We start from the raw sequence: 11,561 nt of genomic DNA, 5'->3' as shown, positions 1-11,561 counted from the left end.
CCCAACCCCTGGATTGGTGAAAAGCTGCTGAGCGGCAGCAGGAGACGGAAGGTGATGCTCAGCTGGGAGATGCAGGCAGCCCATCCAACTTCAGGGCATGCCCTGCATCAAAAGAGCGTGAATTTAGTCCATGTCGCCACTCCACCCCAGAACCAGGTTTCATAGCTCCTCCTCTGGACTGGAGCTTCTCCAGTTACATCATCACCTCACAGATGGCCAGAGCAGGAGTGGTGAATGTGGGCAGAGCTTCGGCCACAGAATCAACCTGATCCAGCACCAGAACATCCACACTGGGGAAAGGCCGTACAAGTGTGGGGAATGTGGGAAGGGCTTCAGCCACAGAGCCAGCCTGAGCTTGCACCAAAAGATCCACACTGGGGAGAGGCCCTACAAGTGTTGCCAGTGTGGGAAGGGGTTTCGGGTCAGCAGCAAGCTCCTTGAACACCAGCAGACACACACAGAGGAGAGGCCCTTCCGCTGCCCCGACTGCGGGAAGGGCTTCAGGCACAACCCCAACCTCATCATCCACCGGCGCATCCACACCGGGGAGAGGCCCCAAGAGTGTCCCCAGTGTGGGAAGAGCTTCTCACAGAGCTCAGCCTTGACCCAACACCAACAAAGGCACCATCAGGAAAGCCCTGCCAGTGCCCCCAGTGCAGAAAGAGCTTCGAGCTCGGCTCCAGCTCCAGCCCCCACTGGAGGAGCCACATTGGGCAGAGCCCCGGTGACCCACATTCCCTGTGTTCCGTGTTGGGTGGATTTTAGATAACTTTGGGTGGTTTGGGGCCAAATCTGGTGGGCTTTAGGGTGGATTTTTTATCCCTTTGGATGATTTTACGCCCATTTGGGTCTGGTTTCGCCTCATTTGGGTGATTTTATGATAAACTGGGATATTTTTGGTGGATTTTAAGTCCCTTTGAATGATTTTCGCCCCACATGGGTGGATCTTAGGTGTGCGTGGGAGGTTTTAGGCCCCTTCTTTTTGGTCATTTTTGGCCCTTATGAGTGGATTTTCAGCCTCTTTGGATAATTTCATGTCAAACAAAGTCCTTCTCTGGTGATTTTAGGTCCTTTTGTGTGGCTTTCAGGCCATGTTGGGTGATTTTAGATCTTTTTGGTTGATTTTAGGCCAAACCGGGTACGTTCAGTTTGGATTTTACACCCATTTGGGAGATTTAGGAGTGATTTCAGGCTATTTTGTGTGGGTTTTTTTTAAACCAGTTTGTTCAATTTTAGGCCCCTTGGTCGGATTTTAGAGCCCTTTGGATTCTTTTAACCCCATTGGGCTGATTTGAGGCCAAACCATGGAGATTTAGGGTGCATTTTAGTGCCCTTTGGGTAATTTTAGGCCACTTTGTGGGGATTTTAATCCCATTTGGATAATTTGAGGCCAAACCTGATCGGGTTTAGGGTGGATTTGAGGCCCCTTTGGAGAGTTTTAGGCGCATTTTGGGTGATTTCAGGGCAAACCCGGCGGTTTTAGGGCCGCGCGTCCCCTTGGCCCCGCCCCTTTCCCCTCCCAGTTCCCGCCCTTTCTCTGACCCCGCCTCGTTCCGTTCGTTCCCCGCCCTTTCATTGGCCACGCCTCTTTTCCCTTGGGCTCCGCCCATCTGCTGGCGCGTTCCGTCCAGCGCATGCGCAGATGACCCAGGAGTGGCTCCCCCAGGCGCCGCCATCTTTGTTCCTGGTCCCCCGAGCCGGCTCCGGCGTGTCCGAGACCTACGGTGGGGCAATGGGGGATCTATAGGGGATCTATAGGGGATCTCTAGGGGATCTCTAGGGGATCTCTAGGGGTCTGGGGGGACCTGGGGGTGTCTTTAGGGGGTTTAGTGGGTGGTCTGTAAGGGGTTCCATAGGGGATTTAGGGCGGTCTGGGCGTCCCTAAAGGGGGTTTGGGGGGCTATAGGGGCTCCATAGGGGTCTGAGGGGTCTATAGAGGGTCCGTAGGGGTCCGTAAAGGGGCTCGGGGCGTCCCTAAGTCCGGGGCTCTGGGGGTCTCTTTTGGGGATTATTGGGGTCTGGGTGGCCTTTCCGGGGCTTGGGGGGTCTGTCGGGGATCTGGGGGAGCCTGTAGCGGCTCCGGGGAGGTGTGGGGGTGTCCGTGGGTCCCTGTGTGGGGTTTTGGGGCGGTCTGAGGGTCCCCAAAGGGGCTCTGAGGGGGCTCCAGGGGATATATAGGGGATCTCGAGAGGGTTCAGCGTGGCCTGGGGGTCTCTCCAGGGGATCTGGGGGTCTCCCTAGGGGATTTTGGGAGGGCCTGGGGGTCCCTGGAAGGGGTCTGAGGGTCCATTTAGGGGATCTCAGGGTCTCTGCAGGGGATTTGGGGAGGGCTTGGGGCTTCCTAAAAGGGGCTGGGGGGGAGGGTCCCACAGGGGATTGGGAAGGGGTCTGGGGGTCTCTATAGGGGATTTAGGGGGGGTCTGGGGGGTCTATAGGGGATCTGCGGGGGTCCCTAAAAGGGGTTTGGGGTGGGTCTATAGGGCTTCTATAGGAGCCTGGGGGAGCATATAGAGGGTTTGGGGAGGGTCTTGGGATCTCTGTAGGGAAATTTTGGGATCCTTGGAGGGAATTTTGGGCTCTGTACAGGGAATTCTTGGAAATGTAGAGGTCCAAATGGGGCAATTTGGGGTTTTCTATTGGGAACTTTTTTGAATTTTGGGGCCTCTATTGGGAATTTTGAGGGGAATTTCGGGGGAATTTTGGATCCAAAAGCAGGGACTTTGGGTCCAAGTGTGGGAATTTTGGGATCTCTAGAGGGGATTTTCAGGAGTTTTGGGGTCCTCAGAGGAGATTCTGAGTCCAAACTTTGGAATTTTCGGCTCTCAAGAGGAGATTTTGGGGAATTTTGATACCAAATGTGGGAAGTTCCGGCAGTTCTTGGTGATCTGCAGCACCGGCACGAGCAAGTCCTGCCTGCTGCACCACTTCATCGAGAGCACGTGTAGGAAATTTTGGCAATTGTCAAGGATTTCAGGAATTCTGTGAGTTTGTGGAAGTTTCGGGAAATTTTCTTTGGATTTTGGGGGACTTTCTGGGTGCTTTCGGGGATTTTTAAAATATTTTTAGGAACTTTGGGGTGGTGTTTTTGCATTTTCAGACGGTTTTCTGTTGTTATTTGGGGGCTTCTTTGGGGTATATGTTGGGAATTTTGAGAAATCTGAGGAGTTGGGGAGTTTTCAGGGAATTTTTGTGGAGTTTTGAGGGATTTTAAAAAATATTTCTGAGCATTTGAAGGGTTTGTTTGGCTTGGTTTTTTTCATTTTCTGGGTGATTTTTGATGGAGTTTGGTTGAATTTCTGGGGAATTTTGGGGAATTTGGGAAATTCTGGGGAGTCTGGGAAAATTTGGGAATATTACTGGAAGTTTTGCAGGCATTTTCTGGGTTTTTTTCTTTTTCTGAGCTATTTTGAGGGTTTTTTCAGGATTTTTTAAAAATAATTTTCCTTTTTTATGCAATTTTGGGGTGATTTTTTAAAAAAATTTTTGGGAATTCTGTGTCTCTCCGGGCTCTCCCCCATCCTGCGGCATTTTGGGCAATTTTCTGTCACTCTTGGGTCATTTTTGGTCACGCTTTGAATCATTTTGAGACATGTTTTGTAATTTCAGGGGCATTTCTAGTCAGGTTTTGGTCATTTGGGGGCCATTTTGTGGCCATTTTCCGGCACCTTTCAGGCATTGTCGGTCTCTTTAGGGGCGCGTTTGGTGACTTTTGGGCCGTTTTTTGCCGGTTGCGGTCCCGGTCTCAGTCTTGTCCCGGTGGCAGCTCTGGTGCCGGTTTCCGTCCCGGTCTCGGCCGCAGTCCCGGTGCCTGTGCAGCGCCGCTGCGGGTGCTGCTGTCGGTTCCGGTCCCGGTCCTGCAGCGGTGCCGCTCTCGGAGCCAGTCTCGGATCCGGTGTCGGTCTCACTCCTGGTGCTGGTGCCGCTTCTGGTGCTGATTTTGGTCTGGGTCCAGGTCCCGGAGATTTTAGGCGGGTTTGGGTAATTTTAGGCCAAACTGGGCAGGTTTAGGGTGGGGTTTTGAGCCTTTTAGTGTGGATTTTGGGCCCCTTTGTCTGATTTTAGGCAAAATCTGGTGGGGTTTAGTCCCATTTGAGTGATTTTAAGATAAACTGGGCAGTTTTAGGGTGGATTTCTGATCCCTTTGAATGGTTTTTAGGCCCATTTCGGTGGGGCTTAGTCCCATTTGGGTGAATTTAGTTGAAATCTGTTCGGTTTTAGGGTGGACTTTAGGTACATTTTCTTGATTTTAGGCCACACCCGGTATTTTCAGGGAGGATTTCACAGCCTTTTAGGAGATTTGAGGGGATTCTTGGCCATTTTGTGTGGGCTTGAAACCACGTTTGGCAATTTTAGGCCGCATTGGCTGGTTTTAGACCCCTTTGGATGATTTTATCCCCAAGTGGCTGATTTCAGGCCAAACCCTGTGGCTATAGGGTGGCTTTTAGTGCCCTTTGGGTGATTTTAGGCCACTTTGTGGGGATTGCAGGCCTCTTAGGGTGATTTGAGGCCAAACCTGATCGGTGTAAGGGTGGATTTTAGGCTTCTTTAGACAATTTCAGGCCCGTTTGAATGATTTTCGTTCGAACCGGGCCCTTTTAGGACCGCGCGTCCCCTCGGCCACGCCCATTGTCCTCACGATTCCCGCCCTGTCCCTGACCCCGCCCCTTTCCCCTCCCAGTTCCCGCCCTTTCCTTGGCCCCGCCCTCCCAGGCCGGGCCCGGGCCCGGGCGAGGAGGAGGAGGGAGGGAGGAAGAGGCGCAGCGGCGGCAGGAGCGGGAGGAGAAGACGAGCGGAGGGAGCGGCGGCTCCAGCGCTCCCTGAACGGGCGGCGCCGCCGGGATCATCGCCCCCATCCCGCAGGTGGCCGGGGAGGGGGAGCTCGCCCCAAATATCCCGGGGGGTCCCTGGGTTTGGGGTTTGTTGGGGGGATGTTTGAAGCTCGCGGGGATCCAAAGCCGAGCAGCAGATGCCCCTCGGGGGGACATCGGGGGCTCCCCGGGAGGTGTTTTTGGGGTGTCCCGGTGTCGGCAGAGCCGGGGCGGGGGAACACCGGGTTTGGGGAGCCCGGGAGAGCCGCCGCTTCCCTGAGCGGGAGCCCAGAGAGAGGAGAGCCCAGAACCGCAAAGCGGGGAGCCCGAGAGGCGGGGGAACGCCTGGGATTGCCGGGACCCCGTTAGGGGCTGGAGGGGCGGGATGGCCGGGAAGAGGGTTCGGGAGTCGCGGTGCTGGAAGTGGCTGCTCCCAGTGTAAGCCCAGTCACTCCCAGTATCCGTAGGTGGGGAGACAGAAGAGGGGGGAGCTTTTCGGGTTCCTGGGACTCGCCGCAGCCCGGGGAGGGCGGGCACCGAGCAGACGGGGGATCTCCTTCCCCTTCCCTGTGACACGGAGGCAAATCCCATCCTGTCCTTGTCCTTCCTCCCCCAGACAGGGAGCCGAGCATGGAGAGCAGGGAGGACAAATCCCCGCGGCAGAAGCTCGTGGCAGAGGCCGTTTTGAGCGGCTCCACGGCGCAGGAATGCAACGGGGAGGAAAAGGGCCGGAGATCCCTGAGGAGGAGGGGCTGCAAACGCAGCTGGCGAGGATGTGAGGAGGAAAGAGCCAGGCCGAGCCGGGAAGGCGGCCAGAGATGGAGCCAAAGCTCAGAGCTGGTGGTCCATGAGCAGCTTCGTGATGGGGAGAAGCCCCACAAGTGCTCCGAGTGTGGGAAGAGCTTCAGCCAGGCCAACAGCCTGATCTGCCACCAAAGGATTCACACAGGTGAACGACCCTACGAGTGTGGGGAATGTGGGAAGAGCTTCAGCCAGAGAATCAACCTGATCCAGCACCAGAACATCCACACTGGGGAAAGGCCGTACAAGTGTGGGGAGTGTGGGAAGGGCTTCAGGTACAGAGCCAACCTGAACTTCCACCAAAGGATCCACACTGGGGAGAAGCCCTACGAGTGTGGGGAATGTGGGAAGAGCTTCAGTCTGAGGTCCAGGCTGATCTTTCACCATAGAATCCACACTGGGGAAAGGCCCTACAAGTGTGGGGAATGTGGGATGAGCTTCAGCCGGAGCTCCCACCTGATCCTCCACCAAAGGACCCACACCGGGGAACGGCCCTACGAGTGTGGGGAATGTGGGAAGAGCTTCAGCCAGAAAATCAACCTGATCCAGCACCAGAACATCCACACTGGGGAAAGGCCGTACAAGTGTGGGGAGTGTGGGAAGGGCTTCAGCCACAGAGCCAGCCTGAGCTTGCACCTAAAAATCCACACTGGGGAGAGGCCCTACAAGTGTTGCCAGTGTGGGAAGGGGTTTCGGGTCAGCAGCAAGCTCCTTGAACACCAGCAGACACACACAGAGGAGAGGCCCTTCCGCTGCCCCGACTGCGGGAAGGGCTTCAGGCACAACTCCAACCTCATCATCCACCGGCGCATCCACACTGGGGAGAGGCCCCAAGAGTGTCCCCAGTGTGGGAAGAGCTTCTCACAGAGCTCAGCCTTGACCCAACACCAACAAAGGCACCATCAGGAAAGCCCTGCCAGTGCCCCCAGTGCAGAAAGAGCTTCGAGCTCGGCTCCAGCTCCAGCCCCCACTGGAGGAGCCCCATTGGGCAGAGCCCCGGTGACCCACATTCCCTGTGTTCCGTGTTGGGAAGTCACCTTGCCGATTATCCTTTTGATTAGACCTTAATTATTTTCTCTTCTCCCTCTCTTTGTACTGCAAAAGCCAAGAGAGATTGTAGCCCTGCTTTCGTGCCTGAGATCTTTTGGTTTTGTGAAATTCTTTTCTCAGGGAATTTTCTGTAAACAAGAGGAGTGTTTTTCTAAAAACTGTAGCATTGCTTTTCATTCCTTTTCCTAGGAGGGACTTCTTGATGTCCCTCTGCTCTGACCAATGTGATTGACGAGGTTTGTCTTTTTGTCACCAATCAGATTGGTCTGTGTAAAATACTAAGGGAGACACATTCCGAAAAACTAAAGGAGTCATTTTCAGCCTTGGGAAGCTCCGAGTCTCCCAGCTCGGTCCCGCCCAGTCCCGCCCGGAGGCGCGGCCAAAACTCCCCGGAGCGAGCGCGGCGGTCCCGGAGCGATCCCGGAGCGATTCCGGGTCCGATCCCCGTCCCGGTTTCGGGCTCGGTCTCAGTCTCGGTCTCGGATCAGCGCCAGTCTCGGAGCTGGTTCCGGTGCCGGTCTCGGTCTGTCCCGGAGCGCTGCCGGTCTCGGTTCTGGCCGCGGTCCTGGAGCCTTCCCGGGGCCGGTTCCGGAGCGCTCCCGGCGCCGGTCGCAGTGTCGGTCGTGGTCTCAGTCTTGGTTCCGGTACCAGTTCTGGTGCCGGTTTTGGTCTCGGTGTCGATCCCAGTGCCGGTGCCTGTGCGGGGCCGGTCTCAGTTGCGGTGACGGTCTCAGTGTTGGTGTTGCTGCAGGTTCCGGTGCTGATCTTGTCTCGGTCCCGGTCCCGTTCCCGGAGGTTTTTGGCCCATTTGGATGATTTGAAGCTAAACCTGGTGGATTTACGGTGGATTTTCGGCACAACTGGCGATTTTAAGCGAACCCGGGCGGTTTTAGGACCGCGCGTCCCCTTGGCCCCGCCCCTTTCCCCTCCCAGTTCCCGCCCTTTCCTTGGCCCCGCCCTCCCAGGCCGGGCCCGGGCCCGGGGGAGGAGGAGGAGGGAGGGAGGAAGAGGCGCAGCGGCGGCAGGAGCGGGAGGAGAAGACGAGCGGAGGGAGCGGCGGCTCCAGCGCTCCCTGAACTGGCGGCACCGCCGGGATCATCGCCCCCCATCCCGCAGGTGGCCGGGGAGGGGGAGCTCGCCCCAAATATCCCGGGGGGTCCCTGGGTTTGGGGTTTGTTGGGGGGATGTTTGAAGCTCGCGGGGATCCAAAGCCGAGCAGCAGATGCCCCTCGGGGGGACATCGGGGGCTCCCCGGGAGGTGTTTTTGGGGTGTCCCGGTGCCGGCAGTGGCTGCTCCCAGTATGAGCCTGGTCAGTCCCAGTATGAGCCCAGTCTGTGAAAAACAAGGTTCACTTTCTATGTAAATTTTCAGAAATAGGTTTAATAGAAAATGAGTCAGTTAGGAGAAAAAAAAAAAAGCTAAGTACGTTTGGCCGGTTGACTTGGCATTTAGCCAAGTCCACACTCTGCTGTATCAGAGTCATTCTTTAAATGCCATTGCCATTGTATCAACCTGTTGAATGTTCATATTTTTCCATAAACTAGTTTCCATATTCCGGGAACTGTTTTGCATGGTCCCTCCTTGGGTCCGCTGTTTTAGGGCATGCGTGTTTCTTGGCTGTGTCTTCCTTATCACCTCCAGGTTGAGCCTTGGTCCGTACTTTCTTCAGATGGTAGATGCTGATAGTTGGTATCTCAATAGCAGAGTCTCCTTTACATGTTCACTAGATGTTATCCCGACCAAACAGACAGTTTAAGCATACTATATCATCTAGTACCTCTATGCCTAATTTTCTTTACTAATAGCAGAACTAAAAAAACTTATATCATTAAACAATATTCTTAACCATATAGAACACATCTTGCAAAAAGCCAAGTTTATAATATGCATTTATAACACTGGTCAGTCCCAGTATGAGCCCAGTCAGTCCCAGTATGAGCCCGGTCAGTCCCAGTATCCGTAGGTGGGGAGACAGAAGAGGGGGGAGCTTTTTGGGTTCCTGGGACTCGCCGCAGCCCGGGGAGGGCGGGCACCGAGCAGACGGGGGATCTCCTTCCCCTTCCCTGTGACACGGAGGCAAATCCCATCCTGTCCTTGTCCTTCCTCCCCCAGACAGGGAGCCGAGCATGGAGAGCAGGGAGGACAAATCCCCGCGGCAGAAGCTCGTGGCAGAGGCCGTTTTGAGCGGCTCCACGGCGCAGGAATGCAACGGGGAGGAAAAGGGCCGGAGATCCCTGAGGAGGAGGGGCTGCAAACGCAGCTGGCAAGGATGTGAGGAGGAAAGAGCCAGGCCGGGCCGGGAAGGCGGCCAGAGATGGAGCCAAAGCTCAGAGCTGGTGGTCCATGAGCAGCTTCGTGATGGGGAGAAGCCCCACAAGTGCTCCGAGTGTGGGAAGAGCTTCCGCTGGCAGAGTGACCTGCTCCGCCACCAGAGGACCCACACTGGGGAGAGGCCCTACAAGTGTTGCCAGTGCGGGAAGGGGTTTGTGACCAGCACCCTGCTGCTTGAACATCAGCAGACACATGCAGAGGAGAGGCCCTTCCACTGCCCCGACTGCAGGAAGGGCTTCAAGCGGAGCTCACACCTCATCCAGCACCAGAAGATCCACACCAGGGAACGACTCAATGAGAGTGAGAAATGTGGGAAGAGCTTCAGCATGGGGTCCAACCGGATCCATCACCAGATGACCCACGCCGGGGAACGAACCTTTGAGTGTGGGGAATGTGGGAAGAGCTTTAGCTGGCGGTGCCGCCTGATCAGCCACCAGAGGATCCACACAGGAGAACGGCCCTACGAATGTGGGGAATGTGGGAAGAGCTTTAGGCACACACCCAACCTGATTATCCACCAGAGGATCCACACTGGGGAGAGGCCCTACAAGTGTTCCCAGTGTGGGAAGGGGTTTGTGACCAGCACCCTGCTCCTTGAACACCAGCAGACACACACAGAGGAGAGGCCCTTCCGCTGCCCCGACTGCGGGAAGGGCTTCAGGCACAACTCCAACCTCATCATCCACCGGCGCATCCACACCAGGGAGGGCCCCAAGAGTGTCCCCAGTGTGGGAAGAGCTTCTCACAGAGCTCAGCCTTGACCCAACTCCAACAAAGGCACCATCAGGAAAGTCCTGCCAGTGCCCCCAGTGCAGAAAGAGCTTCGAGCTCGGCTCCAGCTCCAGCCCCCACTGGAGGAGCCACACTGGGCAGAGCCCCGGTGACCCACATTCCCTGTGTTCCGTGTTGGGAAGTCACCTTGCCGATTATCCTTTTGATTAGACCTTAATTATTTTCTCTTCTCCCTCTCTTTGTACTGCAAAAGCCAAGAGAGACTGCAGCCCTGCTTTCGTGCCTGAGATCTTTTGGTTTTGTGAAATTCTTTTCTCAGGGAATTTTCTGTAAACAAGAGGAGTGTTTTTCTAAAAACTGTAGCATTGTTTTTCATTCCTTTTCCTAGGAGGGACTTCTTGTTGATGTCCCTCTGGTCTGACCAGTGTGATTGACGAGGTTTGTCTTTTTGTCACCGATCAGATTGGTCTGTGTAAAATACTAAGGGAGACACATTTGAAAAACTAAAGGAGTCATTTTCAGCCTTCTGAAGATCAGAATCTGTGTTGTTGTGGTGTAAAACAGCATCGATTTTAGAGACTGGCACTGTGCAGACTGGGATTGTGCAGACTGGGATCACATGGACTGGGATTTCACAGGCTGGACCATCTGGATCAGAACCATGGAGACTGGGATCATACGAACTGGGATCACATGGACTGGGATGGCTGCATCGGAACGATGCGAAGCGAGGCGGTCCCGCCCGGCCCCGGGGAACCGCCCAGTCCCTCCCAGTCCCGCTCGGGGACGCGGCCAAAACTCCCCGGAGCGAGCGCGGCGATCCCGGAGCGATTCCGGGTCCGATCCCCGTCCCGGTTTCGGGCTCGGTCTCAGTCTCGGTCTCGGATCAGCGCCAGTCTCGGAGCTGGTTCCGGTGCCGGTCTCGGTCTGTCCCGGAGCGCTGCCGGTCTCGGTTCTGGCCGCGGTCCTGGAGCCTTCCCGGGGCCGGTTCCGGAGCGCTCCCGGCGCCGGTCGCATTGTCGGTCGTGGTCTCAGTCTTGGTTCCGGTACCAGTTCTGGTGCCGGTTTCGGTGTCGGTCCCAGTGCCGGTGCCTGTGCGGGGCCGGTCTCAGTTGCGGTGACGGTCTCAGCCTTGGTGTTGCTGCGGGTTCCGGTGCTGATCTTGTCCCGTTCCCGGAGATTTTTGGCCCATTTGGATGATTTGAAGCTAAACCTGGTGGATTTACGGTGGATTTTCGGCACAACTGGCGATTTTAAGCGAACTCGGGCGGTTTTAGGACCGCGCGTCCCCTTGGCCCCGCCCCTTTTCCCTCCCAGTTCCCGCCCTTTCCTTGGCCACGCCCTCCCAGGCCGGGCCCGGGCCCGGGGGAGGAGGAGGACGGAGGGAGGAAGAGGCGCAGCGGCAGCAGGAGCGGGAGGAGAAGACGAGCGGAGGGAGCGGCGGCTCCAGCGCTCCCTGAACTGGCGGCACCGCCGGGATCATCGCCCCCCATCCCGCAGGTGGCCGGGGAGGGGGAGCTCGCCCCAAATATCCCGGGGGGGTCCCTGGGTTTGGGGATATTTTTGTGGGCGGATGTTGGGATCGGGATTGTGTGGGGCTGGGTGGGTGGGATGTGGTTTGAGAGTAAATCACACTTGGAGAGTTCTTGGTCACATGGACTGGGATTTTACAGACTGGGATCACATGGACTGGGATTTCACAGGCTGGACCATCTGGATCAGAACCATAGAGACTGGGATCATCTGGACCGGGGTGGCCGCCTCGGAACGATGCGAACCGAGGCGGTCCCGCCCGGCCCAGGGCAACCTCCCCGTCCCTCCCAGTCCCGCCCGGGGAC

At 56.4% G+C, this 11,561-nt stretch overlaps 1 protein-coding gene across 1 annotated transcript; it reads left to right on the top strand.

Annotated features, from left to right (window-relative positions):
- Positions 1-337: 337 nt before the first annotated feature.
- Positions 338-9,752, top strand: LOC136303565 (zinc finger protein 850-like; the record flags this gene model as incomplete). Its single annotated transcript, XM_066207198.1, has 4 exons — positions 338-572; positions 5,617-6,467; positions 7,411-7,502; positions 8,921-9,752. Coding segments are annotated over 4 exons (2,010 nt in total), but the record flags the coding sequence as incomplete, so codon positions are not given.
- Between the last annotated feature and the right edge of the window lie 1,809 nt (positions 9,753-11,561).

This window comes from Chamaea fasciata, unplaced genomic scaffold, assembly GCF_029207755.1.
Source record: "Chamaea fasciata isolate MVZ Bird 193981 ecotype frontalis unplaced genomic scaffold, bChaFas1.0.hap1 SCAF_37, whole genome shotgun sequence".
Lineage (NCBI taxonomy): Eukaryota > Metazoa > Chordata > Aves > Passeriformes > Sylviidae > Chamaea > Chamaea fasciata.
The sequence above is the reverse complement of the archived record's forward strand: the minus strand, read 5'-3'. Positions and strand labels throughout refer to the sequence as shown.